The sequence below is a fragment of the Eublepharis macularius genome, chromosome 3, assembly GCF_028583425.1.
Source record: "Eublepharis macularius isolate TG4126 chromosome 3, MPM_Emac_v1.0, whole genome shotgun sequence".
Lineage (NCBI taxonomy): Eukaryota > Metazoa > Chordata > Lepidosauria > Squamata > Eublepharidae > Eublepharis > Eublepharis macularius.
Window position 1 is genome coordinate 186,655,589 of NC_072792.1, and position 19,459 is coordinate 186,675,047.

Here is a 19,459-nt window from a genome sequence, read left to right on the forward strand (position 1 = left end):
GTGGGGCGATTTGTACAGTAGATGGGAACAAGGAACAGAGAAAATGATGGGAACTGGGAAGGAATGGGGCAGGAGGCACAGCTGTGGCAACCCCCTGCTGAATCACGACCTTTAAAACCAGGGCTTTTTTCAGGGGGGCGGGGAAGAGGTGGTGGAACTTAGGACTGCACAATGACGTCACTTTAGGTTAGCTGGAACAAGGGGGGAGTTTTTTAAAGTTTAAATTGCCCTTGGCGAAAATGGTCACATGGCTGGTGGCCCCGCCCCCTGATCTCCAGACAGAGGGGAGTTTAGATTGGCGCGGAGGGCAATCTAACCTCCCCTCTGTCTGGAGATCAGGGGGCGGGGCCACCGGCCATGTGATCATTTTCAAGAGGTGCCGGAACTCCGTTCCACCACGTTCCTGCTGAAAAAAAACCCTGTTTAAAACTATGGGCAGGATTGCCGAATTGCAAGACAGCTGAAATAAAATTACTACCACCCTCTAAAGGAGAAAAACTTTCTGAGCTTCTGAGCTCAGCCCTGTTTCTTGCCTCTGGAACGGGAGGGTGGAAAAAGACGGAAAGGCCACAGAAGTTCCTTCCATGCCAGCCGCTTAGTCTGGAATGTTCATTATTCATTCATTTCGTTCTTACTGAGAAACCAGAGGAGGCCATTTCTGCACGTCATTCCAGTATTGCTTTTCTGTCTTTTTTCAGATCTGAATTTCAAAGACAAAAATAATGCGAAGGGACTGTGGCAGGAAGAAATGGGGACGTTTGCCGAATGGGACAGATTTCCAAACAAAGACACCCTGGGTGGAAATGGGTGGGCACTCTGTGGATCTGAGGGTGCGCGAGTGCCGCATTATAATGCTGCGTGGAGCCCAGTTGCAAGTCCCTTCGTCGCTGACTGGACTGGAGTGAGCAGGGCAAGTGTGTCACTGTTTGGAAACTTCCCAGGTTTACTTTTCCTTCCCCTCCTTGTCCATTTCGACACAGATGATCCGGCACGGGTTCAGTGCTGTTGGGAAGCAGGGTTTTTTCCTGCTTCCTCCCAGCATCGTGGTGCATTTGTGTACCTCGCAGGATTTCCCTGGCTTTTTCTGATCTTTCTCAAACCTGCTTTGCTGCGAAGTCTTGGGAAAGATCACAGTGAAGACTGGATGGCTGCCACGTGGGTGGAGAAGTTCAGATTTTCCAGCCCACATAGCAGCCATTTTCACTGGTCTTGCCACCACAGGGAGCTTTTTAAAAAAAAAGGTTAGTGAATATTATTATAACAATCTGTGTATCAGGTTATTTGAATTCCCACTTTCACTTTTTAAAAAGCTGGTCTCTAACCCCTTTAGCTGAAGAGATACAAGGGGAAAGACATTTCTCTGCAATGAAAGGGGCTAGAGACTTGCATCGTTTAACAGTGAAAGCTGGTAATTCAAAAACCCAATATACGGATCATTATGTTATATCAATATGATATTCAACTGCCAATTTTTAAAAAAATTTAAGAGCCCCAGTAGCCCAAGGGAGAGAGATGGCCACTGATAGGGGACTGGGACAGGGTAACCAGCCACGTGGAAGCCCCACTGCTGCTGCACCACATCAGCAGCTGCCCCACAATAATAATAATATTATAATAATAATAGCAAATTTTATTCTAAGATCCGAGACAAACTTTTGAACTCCCTCCTTTATTCATGGTGCGGCCTTTCTGATAATGTCAGGGTCCAGTGATTACTATCTGGTCACAACTTTTCTATAACCTCTAACGTGGCTAGTTTTCTTCAATCTGCAATCTGTATCAGGGAAGCTATCAACTAATTTTAATGTACCTTTTTTCACTCTGACATGCCAATAAAGGTTGTGTGTGTGTGTGTATAATAACAACATTCAATTTATATACCGCCCTTCATGATGACTTAACACCCACTCAGAGCAGTTTACAAAGCATGTTATTATAATCCCCGCACCAAAACACCCTGTGAGGTGGGTGGGGCTGAGAGAGCTAGAAGCTGTGACTGCCCCAAGGTCACCCACCTGGCTTCAAGTGGAGGAGTGGGGAATCACACCCGGCTCTCCAGATTAGAGTCCCGTGTTCTTAACCACTACACCAAACTGGCTCAATATGGTCCTAGATCCAGATCTGTAGTAGCAAAACAGTAAAGAGTCCAGTAGCACCTTTAAGACTAACCAACTTTACTGTAGCATAAGCTTTCGAGAGCCACAGCTCTCTTGGTCAAATGCATTGTTAGATGCATCTGACGAAGAGAGCTGTGGCTCTCGAAAGTTTATACTGCAACAAAGTTGGTTAGTCTTAAAGGTCCTACTGGACTTTTTACTATTTCCCCACAATATGGAAAACCACACAAGCCTGTTCCCATGCAGAAACCACCTTTGTCCTCAGCACCTTTCAGCAACTGTTCTCACAACATCCTTGCAAGCTTCCAATCTGCCCGTCCTCCAGGCATCCTGCCAGCAAGCTTATAGGAAGAGTTTCTGGCAGGCATTGGGCCATGCACACCCAGGGTAGCAGCCAGGAACTGGGCTGAAGCTGCCTGGGGAAAGTGAGGGAAGATGCAAAGCAGGGCTGAGACCCAGGGGAGGGAAAAGCAATGTCAAGCCATGCAAACAAACTCACTCACACAACTCTTGCGTCACATTTCGGATAAACTTAATTCCACTTGAAGCACCATGAGGGCTTCTAGATTTCGGGATTTGGGACAGCAACAAGGGATGTCTAAGGGAAGGACTGGATAAATCAATGATTGTTGGAGGGTTTGGAGAGGAATCTTATCGGCAGCCAGGAAGAAATGACCACTGGGCAAGGGGCAGAATTTCCAGCCCTGGGTTGCTAGATCCTTTTTGCAGATAATTCCTGGTTGGTTGCAAAACCCATGAGGGATAGAAAACAAAATGCTTAAAAAACCAAAATGCCGACAACCTTAAAAATCTGAATTCATAAGCAATTTTTCAGTTGCAAGATCACACAAGAACAGAGTTTTTAAAAATTAAGAAGCTGGAACAGGAAGAAAACCCAGAACTGGATACAAGGATCTCAGGGGATGAGGAGAGCAATCTTCCACTCCCAGTGGATGACTGAAAGGATCCCTAAACACTTTTGCTTGTTACAATCCTACTTCTGCTAGTCAGTCATGGGAGAGAGCTTCCCCCCAACCACCCTCTTACCTCCAGCCACGCTCCACAGTTTGATCAGCCTGTCTGCTCCACCAGTGGCCACCATGCCCGAATTGGGGCTGAACTTGATGGCGTTGATCTCAGAGAGGTGGGCTGCCTGGGGAGGCAGGAAGGGGATAAAGTAGGCCTCAAGGCACCACCCAGGCACGTAGGAGCAAAACCCCAGCACTTTCCAAGCATATGCAAACACCAGCTTTCCCCGTTCATCTTAGGGTGGAAATACATGTTATGAAGTACCAAGAGATGCTCAAGTGAACCTCACTTCACGTGTCCCCCCTCCAACTTCTCATGCACTCGCTCGTACAGTCACACTTCAATGTGCTCCGCGTGAATATTTCACACGTTCAATATCAGTTCTTCCTCCACTGCTAAAAGTCTCCCTGGCTGTTTAGAGCTGCCAAATTCCCAGCTTCCCCCCACCTCCCACCTCCATTCACTGAAATGCAGATCTTGCCACTTTCTCACCCCTTAAAGAAATGCAGACTGGGGAGTCAGAGGAGCCTAAAGTCCTTGCTCTACAGTGTCCATCCCTGAGAGTTCTCGCTGGGAAGACAGAGCAAAGTAGCCAAGCAAGACACAGCCGGCAGGTGACTTCAGGTTGCCAGGTCCCTTTGTCCTCCCAGCAGGAGGTGGGGGGCACAGCACCTACCTGTTCTGTCGGAGGTTGCACACGTACCTGTGCTTGCACAATGACATCACTTCTGGGAAGTGACGTCATTGTGTGAGTGCAGGTGCCCCCAGGAGCACTCCCACACTCTGTGGCGGGTGAGTGTGTGAACTGGGCCTGATTCAGGCCCAGCACCTACCTGGGGGGCCCAGCATCTACGTGTTCTGTCGGAGGTTGCACACGTACCCATGCTCACACAATGACATCACTTCCTGGAAGTGACATCATCGTGTGGGTGCAGGTGCCCTCAGGAGCACTCCCACACTCTGTGGCGTGTGTGTGTGTGTGTGTGAACTGGGCCTGATTCGGGCCAATTCTGCCCCCAGGAGGCCCATGCTTCCCCTGCCGGCCAGGAAAGGGGGGGGTACGGGGTGAGGGGTGGGAGCAGGGAACCCATGGCCCTGGGGGGGGGACTGGCAACCCTAATGTGAATTGGGGGCTATGCATAAAATCCAGCACTTGAGCGTCCCTCGGTAATTCATAATGTGTATTACCATTCTGAACGCAGGGGAGCTTCACGCATGCGTATTCCTTTACATGCGGAGTGCTCCTCGTCACAGAACTAAACAGAGGATTCCTCCCAGAGTGAGAACCCCAGAGACTCTCAACCTGGCACTGGCATTTAGGAAAGAGACGGCAGGTTCCCAAGAGAACTCTGGGGCAGATCCTCGGGGGACAAAAGTTTCCTTCCTCTTACACCAGCATGTGATTTAGGTGTGGGGAGATTCGCTGCAGACAGACTTCCTGTCAAAGGATTTGGGCACCATATAGACAGAGCTAGAAATACTACGTGAACTACAACATTTTAACGTAGACTTATTGGTCACGTATCTGAGTTTGAAGATCTGGGTTGCTTCATCCCAGAGAACGTATTTCAAAATTTGATTTTTCACATTCAAATTAATCTGACACTCCAAAACGAGGGGGGGGGGCATTGAACGGCAAGAGGCGGCATCACGGCAGGAGCTGGGGAGGGGGTGATTTACCTTGGCATCGCTCACTGTGGAGGGGAGGCAGGCAGCTACACAAGAGGGCAGGCAGCAATAGTGGTCCACTGAAGAACTGCTGACCGAATTCCCACGCTTCATCCTGAAACTAACCACAGCAAGAGAAAGTTCTGGGTGAGAGCCTTGCTCTACTCGTGGCCAAAAGCATACCTAGGCCGATTCCAGATTGCCAGAAATTGCGGTTTTTCTGCGGAAATAATCGCTTACCGGCCACGCCTTCACTTTCGTCTCCATCTGCTTTGTCTCGCAGCATGCCATGCCGTCCCGCTTCCGGATGTTCGCACGGCCAACTGAGGTACACGGGATTGGTTGTTTCCTCCCCGTCACAGTTGATGTTGGGGGGCCTTCATTGGTTTGCATTTCGGTTTTTTTAAAAATTTTTTTTACATGTTTTGCGCAAATGCGCAAACGTGCAGGTATGCGAATATGCAGCATTGACTTTTGTGCGCTTTTGTGCGTTTGTGCACATTTGCGCAGTTCGATGTGCGCAAACGTGCGACTGCGAAAATGGCGCCCGGTTTAAAAAAAAAATTAAGGGAATATTGTTGCCGGCCGGCCGGCAAAGGAAGGAGGGAAAGGGGAGGGCCTCTCTGCGGCGACGAAGAGTCCAGAAGTGTGCAAACCCGCAATACCGCGTTCACACTGTCTGCTTATAGAGCGCAACTGAGCGCCATGGACCGCAGGTAAGCCGGGACAGGAAATTGCAGGCTTTTACAAGTGAGGCCGCTGAAAAAGCGAAAGCACTCGCTCTATTTGTGCCCGTCTGGAATCGGCCCTACTCTGCCAGAGACAGGATGGCTGAAAAGTGACTGTGCATCAACCTTAGTGAGTGGCCGTCAACAGATTCCTCTTCTGGGGGGGAATGCATTAAAAACGCCTTTCTTGTCTCCAAGGAAAAGTCTTTTTAAAAGCATGTGTGAATTCAGCCTTAAGATGTGGGAAATATCATCTTTTGTGCTGAGACAGAATGGAGGTGCAACAGAGGAGACGAAAGAGAATAGTTGTGGGTAACTTATTTGTTTACTTGTTTATTTAAAATATTAATTCGCTGCCTTTCCACCTTACAGGAGCGCAAGGCAGCTTACAATATAGAATGTACACGAGCATAAAATACATCAAAAAGTCATTATGTAATTGTTTCATTGCCAAATGCATATGCCACCTCTCTAGAGACCTGATAGAGGCAGTTGAAAATCCAATGCAATAATAATAATAAAAGAAATCCTCAAAAATAAAACAGACCAGAAACATAAAACAACACAAAACATACCCATAAGACAATCCTCAGGTTAGAAGCAGATTATAAAAACAGCTAGTTAATAGTCTGTGGGGGGAAAAGAAATGTTTTGGCCTAGCACTTAAAGGAAAGTAAGGAAGGTGCCACGTGAGCCTCTAGGGGGAGGGCATTCCACAGGTGAGGTACCACCCCTGAAAAAGTCCTGTCTGTTTACCACCCGCACCACCTCTGCAGCTGGGAGTGCAGAGTTCATGGCTTGGGAAGAGGGTCTTAACTGTGCATTGTGCATAACAGCTATTAGCCCCCGTGCACTCCCTCCCACCTCACAAGCCACATTTATTCAATGGGGCCCACAAAGATAGTTCCAGGTAGATGACCATGTTGGTCTGCAGTAGAACAGCAGAATTTGAGTCCAGTGGCACTTTAAAGACCAACACGGTTTTCAGTGTATGAACTTTCAAGAGTCAAAGCTTCCTTCTTCAGATACTTGGTACCTTGTTGGCCTCTACCGTGCTACTGGATTCAAACCCTGGAGCCCATAAAGACAACACCAAGTGAATGGACTGACCCCTTCAGAAAGGCATCTACATTAGAAATGTTTAAATACACAACGCTGATGACAAAACTTGTCTTCCCCCAAAATATAATATAATATAGTAGTTTTTAAGTTTTGAAAATCCCAACTTGAAAACTGTATTTTCAGTTTCGCAGATGGATCTAACATTGGGAGCATGCACATAAGACTGCACAAAACTTTTGCTTACAGTAAAGTTGTTAGCATTTCACATGAGTTTCAAGAGTCTGATCAAAGTTTTTTTGAAACCCTATTTGCTAATAATATGTTTGTTAATGTGAAGATGAGTTCTGTGTGACTCTGAAGCTGGTTGCCTACACTATTGAGCAGAGCTGATCCAGTGAAAGGCTAGCCCTGGAAATGACTTCAGACACACACACACGGCTTTTTTCCAGCTGGAACACGGTGGAACGGAGTTCCAGCACCTCTTAAAAATGGTCACATGGCAGATGGCCCCGCCCCCTGATCTCCAGACAGACGGGAGTTTAGATTGCCCTCCGTGCTGCCGAGCGCCGTGGAAGGCAATCTCAACTCCCCTCTGTCTGGAGATCAGGGGGCGGGGCCACCAGCCATGTGACCATTTTTGCCGAGGGTGGTTTAAACTTTAAAAAACTCCCTCCTTGTTCCAGTTGACGCAAAGTGACGTCATTGTGTGGTCCTGAGTTCCACCACCTCTTTTCCCAGAAAAAAGTCCTCTGTGTGTGTGTGTGTGTGTGTGTATAAAATCTTCACTTTAATATTGATGAACTCTGATTAAGATATGTTTTGTGTACTCTGTATTTTAATATACCAGCTCCAAGTTGGGAAATTCCTGAAGATCTGGGGGGTGAAACTTGGAGACAGTGGGGTTTGGGGAGGGAAAGGACCTTGGCATGGTATAATTCCATAGAGTCCACCCCCCAAAGTAGCCATTTTCTCCAGGTGAACTGATCTCTGTGGCCTGGAGACCAGCTGTAATCCTGGGAGATCTCCAGCCATATATATAGTGAATATATATATTTCCCCCCACAGGAGATCTCCAACCACCACCTCTCTCTCTCTCTCTCTCTCTCTCTCTCTCTCTCTCTCTCTATTTAAATATATTTTTAAAAAGACTCCAGATCTTGATGTTTTGCGGCAATTCCATGACATTCCCCAGCCAAGTGACATTAAACACACAGAGGGTGCGGCCCACTTACTCAAACAAACCCTTGAAAGCATCCACATATCTGGTGAGGGTCATGGAGGTGGCGGAGGCAGATCTAAACAAAAAGCCAAAGGGAAATGATGAGCAAAGCGTGAACGGGGAAGTGGAATGCGTCAGGCAGGAGATGGACAGCTGCACCGGGCAGGGGGAGAATACGGACTGCCAGCTTCCTCGTTGAACGGCTAGAGGGACACGCCTCCCTATTAAGTCTATTTTTTAATCCCTCCCTTCCTACAAAGAGCTCAGACTGATGTATATATTTTCCCCTTCCCTTACAACAATCTTGTGGGGTTGGTTTGGCTGGGAGACACTGGCTGGCCCAGGTCACCCACTGAGCAGGGATTTAAACCTGGATCTCCTACTCTGACATGCTTTTTTATTTTTAAAATTTTTATTTCAGTTAGCAAACTCCAAACAACACAAAACAAAAATCACAATCATATGATCATCCCACCAGCCTCCTGCCACAGGGGGCGCCCCTGGGTTTTTCTGCCTTTCTCAATCGGCCATCCCACCCCACAGATTTGTTGCTACTGGAGGGTTGTGCAATATGTGCGCCGCTGTTTTAATGAATTGTATATTGATGTTTTTAATAAATTTTTATGTTGCCCTGTTTGATTTTATATTTTTGGGTTGTAAATCGCTCTGAGACCGCTTGCAGGGTGAGTGGAATATAAGTCTAAATAAATAAGTAAGTCATACCTCTACAATCATCCACTACAACAGTATCTACGAGTTTCTAAATCATACAAAAAACCTAAACACAATCATCTAAATCATACCAAAAAAAGAAAAGAAAAAACATATTGAATAAACTACTATCATTTAAATCATATAATCCTCAGTTAAATCATTTATCTATAGAGAGCTTGTTTGTATACGTTCTTAGTTTTTCACTTCTATTTGAATGTCTTCCCGTCTATCTTTATATCTAGTAATAATTGTTCTTAATTATTGGCTATATAATCAAAAATACTTTCCATTTTTCTGGAAATTCTGATATGATTAGAATGTCAGCTTAGAAATTCGAAATTTCAGAATGTCTAATCTGACATTAGATCCAGAGGAGTTAGACGTGTTAGTCTGTTGTAGCAAAATAGTAAAGAGTCCAGTAGCACTTTTAAGACTAACCAACTTTATTGTAGCATAAACTTCCGAGAGCCACAGGTCTCTTTGTCAGATGCATGCATCTGACGAAGAGAGCGGTGGCTCTTGAAAGTTTATGCTACAAAAAAGTCGGTTAGTCTTAAAGGTGCTACTGGACTCTTTATTAATCTGACATTTGAATAACTGCACCAGACTGACTCGGGTAGTTTCTACATAGCGAGAGGCTTGTGCGCTTTTCTGGTGCAGCTGCAGATAAGGCCCAGCGGCAACGGGGCTTCCACATAGCAGGCTTCCCTGCAACTTCGCTCTGTCATGTCCCTGGAAGTGGCCACCCCCTCCCCCCTGGCATAATCCGAACATTTCTTTCCCTAGACAAAGGGGGGGGGGAGGAGGAATGCTGTGGGCAAGCGAGTCATCTGAAGAGGGTCTAGTGAAGCCAGGCAGCCCAGCAGGGGGATGAAGCCAAGCCCTTCCCAGTGGTGGAGGCTTTTAAAGATTCCATCTCTATCCCCTTTTAAAAGTTTTGCCCAGGCGGACTGGAAACGTGTTGATCCTGAGAGATTGTTCTCAAAAACCCCCATGCGCTGAAGCAGAGAAGAAATCCATTGGACTTGCGCACCCTTCCACATGGGCCGATCCCTCTGCGGGGCGTATTTTACCTGAAGGGTCTTCTCCACAGCTTCTCACGGCTCTCCCGCTCAGGAACGGCTCCCCCGGACATCTTCTGCTCCTCTGCCTTCCCTTCTCCCGCTTCTCTAATGAGGAAGAGCGTGCAGTAAATGAGAACACACAAGCTTGCCAAGTGCCTAAGACTTCCCACCTGTCATCATGGGTTTACATATGAAACAACGGCAAAGCAGCAATCGACGTTTGGGTACAGCCAATGCCCATCAGTTGCCAAGAGACACTCAGGCAGCCATCGTCATAGAGCCAGAAGAGTTAGCCATGTTCGTCTGTAGTTGCAAAACAGTAAAGAGTCCGGCAGCACTTTTAAGACGAATCAACTTCATTGTAGCATAAGCTTTCGAGAACCACAGCTCCCTTTGTCAGATGCATCGTCAGGTTTCGAGAACCATGCATCTGGTGGAGAGAGCTGTGGTTCTCGAAAGCTTATGCTACAATAAAGTTGGTTAATCTTAAAGGTGCTACTGGACTCTTTACTATTTCAGGTAGCCATGGTGTTTATTACTCATTGTTCCAAGACCAACATGGGACAGAGCGGCAAAACTGGGAGCCCCGTCTGCAGGTGAGGGGTAGACAGTGTCCTGCTGAAATAGGCAAGGAAGCCCACAGAACAGGCACCAGTGGGCAGAGTGCGACGGCACTAGAAAATGGGGTGGACTGGGAGATAAAAGAGTTTCCTGATTTAGTTACACTTAGTAACCCCCAAGGAAATAATTTAGTGTGCAACTCTATCAAAATTATGAGACAACAAGTAGGGGGCTCTCAAAGTCTCACAGGGGAGGAGCCCCCTATGTAGTCCCCTGGCAGGGGCTAAGCAGCTAGCACTGGGAAGCACACAGGACTCCAGGCCCCACAGAACCCGAGCCAATAATGCTCCGGTTCAGCCCTGCAGTCCACAGGCAACACACCCTCCACGGGGGGCCGTAATTATACAGAAGCTCTGAGGTCTCAGTAATTAAAGTATCAATTAAGACCTGCTCCGTGCTCTTCCTTCTATGCCAGACGGAGTCCCCAAGAGAACCTGGTCTCTTTGGAGGAAGAGTGGGGAACATGGGCAGTAACAGATAAGGAAACAATTGTATCTGAGTGGTTTCATTGCCTTCTTTGAGAGGCAGTTCTGTGTAGTGGTTAAGAGCGGCAGGACTCTAATCTGGAGAACCAGGTTTGATTCCCCACTCCTCCACTTGAAGCCAGCTAGGTGACCTTGGGCTAGTCACAGCTCTCTCGGAGCTCTCTCAGCCCCACCCACCTCACAGGGTGTTTTGTTGTGGGGATAATAATGACATACTTTGTAAACCGCTCTGAGTGGGCATTAAGTTGTCCTGAAGGGTGGTATGTAAATCGAACATTATTATTATGCTATTATTTGCTATTGCTCCAATGGGCAAGGGAGACCCAAGCTGCAGGAGGTCCACCCCCAGCCACCCTTTCACGGTGCTGTGCCTGACTCACATCTCAATGCCGACAGGCCTCCTGGTGGCCTTCTTCAGCTCCCTGGACAGCCTGGCCTGCTTTACCCTGCAAAGAGAGAAAAAGGAATTGAGATTGTGCCGGGCACTCCCCTGGCACCCCTCCTGGACTGGCGCTGCCCTGCTCTGCTACTTCTGCCAGGTCTGCAGCATTTGCTCAGACAGACCCAGACCCCACACACTCAAAGGTGATTCCCAGGCAAAGCGGGAAGAGACAAAGGCAGGCCAAAACCAACCAGGACGGTTCCTCTCGTTGTTCAAAGCAGCCAGCAAGACTGGAGGACGCTTTCTTGGTCACTGCCGCACCTCTTCTCCCTGCGCCCAGTAGAACTTCCTGTTTGCTATCCCGACTGAATTGTCAACTATCTTTTTTAAAATCCTCTTTCAGAAAAAGGAGGAATTAACACCCGTCATCATCTGTGTCGCTTTTGGCCTCAAGAGGTCTAAATGGAACAGGCTCTCCCTCTTGCTAGCCAAAGGGAAGTGTGGAGGACAAAGGCTGCAACCCGCGGATTGCCAGGGCTTTAAGACCTTGCTTGGGAGTTTCCAATGTGCTGCCACCACCAGACTCTGCTGTCAGTGGCCTGGTATCATGAGGCATTTTTCAAAATTGTTCAACTGTGAAATTCCAACGTCTTTCTATAGCAAAGCCCTCCGATTGCTTTGAGAGTTAACAGCAGCGGATGAATGAAGGAACTGCCAATGCTCTCCTTCCTACTAACTTGTTTCAGAGATTTTTTTGGCTTTGTTTAAATGATTTTTGCATCTCCTTGAGAACTTATGTCAAAACCTTGAGTGATTGCTTTTCTTTATTTGGCTAGCTAGAAAATATCATTTATTCTGTAATCTTCTGATCTTTGCAAAAACAGTCGTTTCCAAAGCAGCTGATATCTTAAGTAGAAAGCACTTGGAGAATTTTTTAAAGTTGCATTAAACTGAATGTATACTGTTACACATTTAAAAAAACCAACTATGAAATTCCCAGGGGGTTGCTAAAAGTCGAGCTGTAATATTTTTCAGAAGCACTATAAGACCCGTTTGTTCTGGGTGGCTTTTTGGAGTGTGGCTTTTTAGCTTATGAAAACAGAAAGGTGGAGCATATAGGTATCTATTCATTCTTACCCCACTTGTCTTCCATCCTGAAACTCAAGGCAAAGTGCACAAATTTCCCAGGAGTTCCCCTGTGCAAGCTGGATCAGACCCAGATAGGCCTAGCACCTGCAAAGCGCCTGGCTCACATATCCTCAAGCCATACCTCAACTCTGAAGTTGGTTTACCTTGTTCTTAAAAATCCTGCCAGATCAAGTCAAAGGTTCTTCTAGTCTGGCCACCTGCTCCAAACAGGTGGCAGTCCTAGGGTGGCAGTCCCTGGCAGTTAGAACCCCCCCCCCAAGCCCCCTCACAGCAAGCTCGCAGGTGCATTGGTTGAAGAAACTTTATTCAGAGATCTATTCAGTTCAGGTGTACACTCGTAGGTAGAACTTGGCATAAGTGATTATTCAAACGATAGGACTACAGATTATAGGGGACGTTCTCCCACCTTTTGGGCCGTTTGCATTCAGGCGTGAAAACCCAAAAAGTTACATGGGAACAGATTAGTTTAGTCTAGACAAAGTACAGAGTGGAATGCCAGAAGTACCATCTATTGAAAATTGGATACAAAAATTGCTGTACATGGCAGAAATGGATAAAATGACGAGAAAGTTGAGAGAACAGAATCCAGAAGAATTTCTTAATGACTGGGGTAAACTAAAACAGTATTTGGAAAAGAAGTGGGACATAAAGGGACAATTATGGTTGTTAGATAACTATTCATTTTGCAGAAAGGAGGAGATACTGATCTTTACAAGAGAAGAGAGGAGATAAGTTAGAAACATAATGTAACTGATTGTTTCATGTTAGGTTTTGTTTAATCTAATATATATTATCTATTTTACTAGTGTGTTAAGACAGTTAAGAATAGAAAAGGGGATATAAGTAGTAGATTCAGACAGTGGGTTGGAAAACTGTTGGAAGTCTTAGATTAAGGGGGGAGAGGAAAGGGTGGGAGAACAGGGAAGTGAGGGTTTTAATTGAAAATTTGTAATATTAATTTTTACTCACCCAATAAAATTTTTTTAAAATAAATATTTTTTTTTTTAAAGTACAGAGTGGAATCATTCCCTCCTGTGAAAAAGATACATTTCAGTACACAGCTGCAGCTCCAGTCCAAGGGCACTCAGAAGTGAAAGCGTATATTTCTTAGAGATAACAAAGGGGCCCCTGGATCCTCTGGACATTAGTATTAGCAGTCTAGACGCCCTCAGGTGACTTATATAAAATGTATAAAACACTGTATCTAATTTTGGCATTATATCAGTATAAGATGAAGTGTAAGATGCAGAACACGATAATGGCACGGATGCTTAGATCACTCTCAGTATAAGATGCAGAACACAACAATGGCATGGATGCTTGCATACATGACAACAGGCCAGCCAGATGGCATCACAATCCAGCTGGGAGGGAAGGGATGGTAAACCAAAAAGAAAAAAGAAACCAGCTTCCGAAGCCCCCTTTCCACTCCTCCCCTCCAGTGATTTACCACCAGGAGGAAGCCCCCCACTCCCCCAGGCCGCCCCCATCAACCACCTTTTCTTCACAGGTTCCTTACGGGGCTCACCCACCTTACAACAGCCTCAGCTCTCTTCTTCAACACTCTCACTTGTTTTGCTCTCAGCTCTGGCTCTTTGGGTCCTCTAATTTATATAGTTTTATTTTATTGATCGGTTTATGTTATTTATAGCCCACCTTTCCTCACTGGGACTCAAGGCAGATTACAAAGTGCATGTTACTCACCTCTCGTTCTTCTCGTTCCGATGTTCAGCAGCCTCCACCTTCATCCGCATGACACTTCTGAGCAGCTCCAGCTCTCTTTCCGCTGCCCGACGGAACTCCATTTCTTGGTGCCGGTAATGCTCGCGCAAGGTGTCGTAGTCAGCCTTCACGGCACTGTTCTTATGGGTCAGCTCTTCCACCTGGTCCTTCAGCTGCCGATGCACAGCCTCCAAGTTGGAATGCTGTTCGCTCACGGAGGCCAACCTGAAGCAGGTTAAAGAGGAATTGCTCTCGCTGTGACGAACCATTTCTTAAAAGAAATATATATGTATCTTTTAATGAGAGCGCCGTCCCAGTTTATGGGACCAGGGGGTCTCAATCTGAGGAATCTTGAGTCTTCAAGATCTGAACCATCTAGGAGCCAAGTACATTTTTCAATTGTCCTATGACAGCACCAAGTTTCATAGCATGAATGATCAGGACAGGAGCCCAGCCACAATTAGCCCTATAAATCAAGTATGAAGTACATGGCTGTAGGGTACACTACTAACAACAATTCAATAATCTATATAAATAGCTTGTAGTGAAAGAATAATAATAATAACAACATTCAATTTATATACCGCCCTTCAGGACAACTAAATGCCCACTCAGAGCGGTTTACAAAGTATGTCATTATTATCCCCACAACGAAACACCCTGTGAGGTAGGTGGGGCTGAGAGAGCTCTGAGAGAGCTGTGACTGACTCAAGGTCACCTAGCTGGCTTCAAGTGGAGGAGTGGGGAATCAAACCCGGCTCTCCAGATTAGAGTCCCACGCTCCTAACCACTACACCAAACTGGCTCTCAGACAATGATATACATGTATTTCAAACCATCAAGGTACACAGGTTCCCCCTCCTCAAGAATAACATATCAAGTGTAGATGCAGAGAAATTCCATGTATTTATTCTATTGGGAGGAAACCTTAAGGCAGTAGCAAGTCCAGTTTACAACTTTTCTTTCAATAGCAACAAATCCAGTTCTTCAGCTTAAACATGATGACGCATCAGATTTTTTTCTACAGGTCTTGGGGCAGAATTTCTCTCCCTGTGGCACCATTTCTTAAAAGAAATATAGACGTATCTTTTAATGAGAGTACTGTCCCAATTTATGGGACCAGGAGTATCAATTGAGGACTCTTGAACTGGGTTCTAGGATTTCCAAGTCTCCTGAGTAGAGATAGGCACGAACTGGAAAAAAAAACCCGTGCTGTTCATGGTTCGTCGCATTTCATGAACCACGAACTTTCACAAACCTGCCCTGGTTCGCTAACCCGTTCATTGGGTTTGGGAAAACATCACTTCCAGGTCAGCAGAAGATCACTTCTGGGCCAGCAGAAGGCCACTTCCAGGTCAGCAGAAGGTCTGCAGGAAGTCCATCCCCTGTTGCCTAGGAAACTGATTGATCGGCGCCAGGCTGTCTGCAGTGACGAACCAAAAAAATGAACCAAACGAACCAGCCTAAAGTTCGTGGCAGTTCGTCAGAAATGGGCTCTGATGAACCTCTGGTTCGTGAACCACAAACCGGCCAGGTTTGTCACGAACTTTGTTCATATTTTGGTTTGTGCCCACCTTTACTCCTGAGCAATCCGATCTGGAAAAATAGGGACAGGATTTGGGAGCCAAATGAAGGCACCTGCCTGGAGGGAGGAGCAGCAGATGGCACCTGGCCTAGCTGTGCCTGGCAACTCACTGCGGGCACCTGCAGCACATAAGCAGGTATCACAGAGCCAGTGCGGTGTAGTGCAGGCCTTGACAAATGCTGATTCTGTGAACCTGGGCGGATCGTGAGAGGGAGGGCAGTAAGGGTTGCATCAGGGCTTAGTTCTCGTGGGCCCTTCTGGCACCCCCAGGGTAAGGCCGATTGCCACTTTGAGGTCAGGAAGCAATTTTCCCCAGGCCAGTTTGGCTAGGGATCCTGGTGGTGTTTTGCCATCTTCTGGGCATGGAGCAGGGGGTCACTGGGTGTGTGGGTGGGAAGTTAGTTGTGAATTTCCTGCATTGTGCAGGGGGTTGGACTAGATGACCCTGGAGGTCCCTGCCAACCCTATGATTCTATGAAATATGCTTTGGATGCAGGAACCAGAGCCAACATCTAGGAGCCAAGCACATTTTTCACCTGTTCTCTGACAGCACCAGTTTTCATGGCACAGAGCCCTGATTTCTTAAGTCATTGAAATTTGCCCTCTCACATTCATTCAAATGTGACTCACAAGGAAAGAAAGCTGACCTTCACACAAAGAATAACAGACTACGGCAGTGTTACATATTTCACAACCGTTAGCAGCCTCAGCTTTCTGTCAGGCACTAGGGAAGGAACTCAACCTCCTCTAGAAAGCGGTATTTAGAAATAACCACACGGACCCTTTGATGTATACTTCCTTCAGTAGAAAGCTAAATAATTCAATGTGTCTTCCTATTTATTTGATTTGTGTACGAGGAAAGAAAGAATTGACCAGAACATTCATTTTAAATCTCCCTGCTCTAGAGCCTAGGTTATGATCTCCATTAACTTCATCATGTAGTGAAAATGTGAACAGTAAAGGTCAATGGCATTAATACATCAATCAGACTGAAATACAATGAAAATATTACTTATGTAGAGGCAAGAACTACCGTCTATGTTTTAGGTAAACAAAGTTCAACAGATCCTGAAAACATGGAAGCATGGATGAACTATGAAGAGAAAGGAAAAGAGATTCCCTTATTAAATTTTAGATATTAAGGCTGAAAAATACACCTGCACTCTGCTTTTCCAAGTTGGGTTAGCATCTGGGAGACCCAGGTTCGAATTCTCACTCTGCCATGTTCATAGATCCAGAGGATCCAGCCATGTTAGTCTGTAGTCACAAAATAGTAAAGAGTCCAGTAGCACCTTTAAGACTAATCAACTTTATTGTAGCATAAACTTTCAAGAACCACAGCTCTCTTTGTCAGATGCATTGTTAGCTTTCAAGAACCACAGCTCTCTTCATCAGATGCATCGTTAGCTTTCAAGAACCACAGGTCTCTTGGTCAGATGCATCATCAGCTTTCAAGAACCACAGCTCTCTTCATCAGATGCATCGTTAGCTTTCAAGAACCACAGGTCTCTTGGTCAGATGCATCATCAGCTTTCAAGAACCACAGCTCTCTTCATCAGATGCATCGTTAGCTTTCAAGAACCACAGGTCTCTTGGTCAGATGCATCATCAGCTTTCAAGAACCACAGCTCTCTTCATCAGATGCATCGTTAGCTTTCAAGAACCACAGGTCTCTTGGTCAGATGCATCTGACGATGCATCTGATATGGAGAGCTGTGGTTCTTGAAAGCTGATGATGCATCTGACAAAGAGAGCTGTGGTTCTCAAAAGCTTATGCTACAATAAAGTTGGTTAGTCCTAAAGGTGCTACTGGACTCTTTACCGTTTTGCCACTCTGCCATGGAGCCTTTCTAGGTGACCTTGGGCCAGACACACACTCACATCCTAACCTACTTTACAAGGCTGTTTTGAGGATAAAACAGAGAGGGGGAGAATGGTGTCAGCTGCTTAAACAGGCCCCTTTCAGACAGGCACTTTTAGACAGTGTGTTGACAACCATTGACTGGAAAACCAAACCAGATGCAGGAAAGAAGTACTTCCCAGAGAAGGCCTCTAGAGGCACAGGGAGGCAGAATTGGGGTCCTGGCGTCTCCCATGCCAACTGCCAGCCCGGAATACTCTTAGTCTTACTTGCCTAGGGACTGCCAGTGTCCCCAGATGGCCTGAAAATGTTGGGGCTGCCAATTCAATGTGCCCAAGACCCCGCACATGGAAGTGCCCTGTTCCTTTAAAATCTGGCCACACAACTTCTCCCTCTTTCACCCATATTTATTTTTCCAATTTAAAAATTACCACAATGTATTATTCCCCATTCGAAAATCTTTTCCAACAGTAAGAACGATTCCATCAATTAAGAAACAGTGCCCACTTTTATTTTTAAAACTAACTCAAGTAATTTCTCCATTCCCGTGACATTCAAGATTTCCCTTAACCCTTCTGATATAGAGGAGATTTCCAGTGTTTCTCAAAATCTCGCTAAAGCAAATTTAACTTCAAAAAGAAGATTTAAAAGAAGCAATTTCCCCCCTAATTAAACAGAAACAACAAAGACTTTCAAACGGCTCACTTGATCAGGAGAAAGGAGAGTTTATAAACGTTTTAAATAATCAGAGAACCCAAAATTATTCTATAAAACTGTTTATAGAATAATTTTGGGTTCTCTGATTATTTCATTTTTCCATGGTGTATTTGTACTCTAAATATTGGCTGCAGTACATGGACATTTTCTTTTGTCAACAACATCCGAAGTGATTGACGGATGCTCCCTGCCTGCGGAGCTCCCATCGGAAAGTTCCAAGCAGGGTCAAAGGAACCTTTTTGCATACAATCGTCTCCAAGATGTTTCCGGACGATATTTAACCAGGCTTCCACACCTCTGGGCTGAAAGGTTAAGGTCATCTCAGACACAAGACAGGTGCTAATATTTCCAACCTTTACAGTCAAGGATTATGTGGAAAGGCAAATGTGTTTTTAGCACGTTCTTCCAAAGTGTGCAGGCTATGCCATGCCTCAGTTCTGTCCTCCGATTACAGCTTGGGGAAGGGGAGAAGAAGGGAAAGAAGGGAGGGGGAGCGCTATCCGGAGTAGCCAAGTGGAAGGGATTTTTTTTCTTTCACTCCCTGTCTCTGGCCGTAACTGATTGGATGAACTGTTAATTTTCAAAACTCTACCCTACCGCCCACACACCGCTATTAGGTAGAATTTCTGGTCTCACTGAAAAAGCTAGACTTACCGTGAAATCCTAAGTAAAGTTACTCCAGTCTGACTCTATTGAAATCAATGGGCTTCGACTGGAGTTAACTCTGCTTAGGATTTCATTGTAAATTACCTTCTGTCTGATCAGAATGTCAAGATTAGAGATGGGCACGATCCACATTACGAGCGAAGAAAACCCACGATAATGGCGATCGCACAATCGTGACCGGTGGATTGTGATCATCCACGGCCAACAATCCAGCGATTGGGAAGGGCCCGGATCGGGGCGATCAAGCTCAGATCGGGGATCCACTCAGGCGCCAGCAATCTATTCCCCTGGCAACAGAGCTAGGGGAATGCCTGAGCTGTGTTTGCCCTCCTTCTGTCGCCCTGGAAACCCGAATGGAAGCCCAGCTTTCCTTGATCAGCAGGGCTTCCTTCCAACCATGGAGCAGCAAAGCAGTCACCAGTTGGGAGAAGACACCTAGGGGAGGGAGGGGGAAGGGGGTGTTCTGTAGCCATGGGCACTCCAATCTCATCCCTGCAAACCCTGATAGGCAACTCTGATGGCCAAACACAGGCCAGAACCCCCCCCCCCCGAGGGGAGGCGGCTCGTTGCCGTCTCCCCATGCCCACCGGGCTCAGCCACCGCTGCCAGCACACACCTTCTGGCCTGCGCTGGGAATACCAGCACGCTCCTTTTTGGCCTGGTGGGCGGG

At 46.3% G+C, this 19,459-nt stretch overlaps 1 protein-coding gene across 1 annotated transcript in view; it reads right to left on the reverse strand.

Moving 5' to 3' along the window:
• Window positions 1-19,459, reverse strand: part of ATG16L2 (autophagy related 16 like 2) — a 64,447-nt gene that overhangs the window by 24,767 nt on the left and 20,221 nt on the right. Inside the window, exons 5-10 of the mRNA XM_054974518.1 lie at window positions 13,943-14,185; window positions 11,088-11,153; window positions 9,611-9,706; window positions 7,837-7,899; window positions 4,827-4,935; window positions 3,165-3,270 (exon numbers count right to left, since the gene is read on the reverse strand). Coding sequence (XP_054830493.1) covers window positions 3,165-3,270; window positions 4,827-4,935; window positions 7,837-7,899; window positions 9,611-9,706; window positions 11,088-11,153; window positions 13,943-14,185 — 683 coding nt within the window. The remainder of the gene's footprint in view (window positions 1-3,164; window positions 3,271-4,826; window positions 4,936-7,836; window positions 7,900-9,610; window positions 9,707-11,087; window positions 11,154-13,942; window positions 14,186-19,459) is intronic.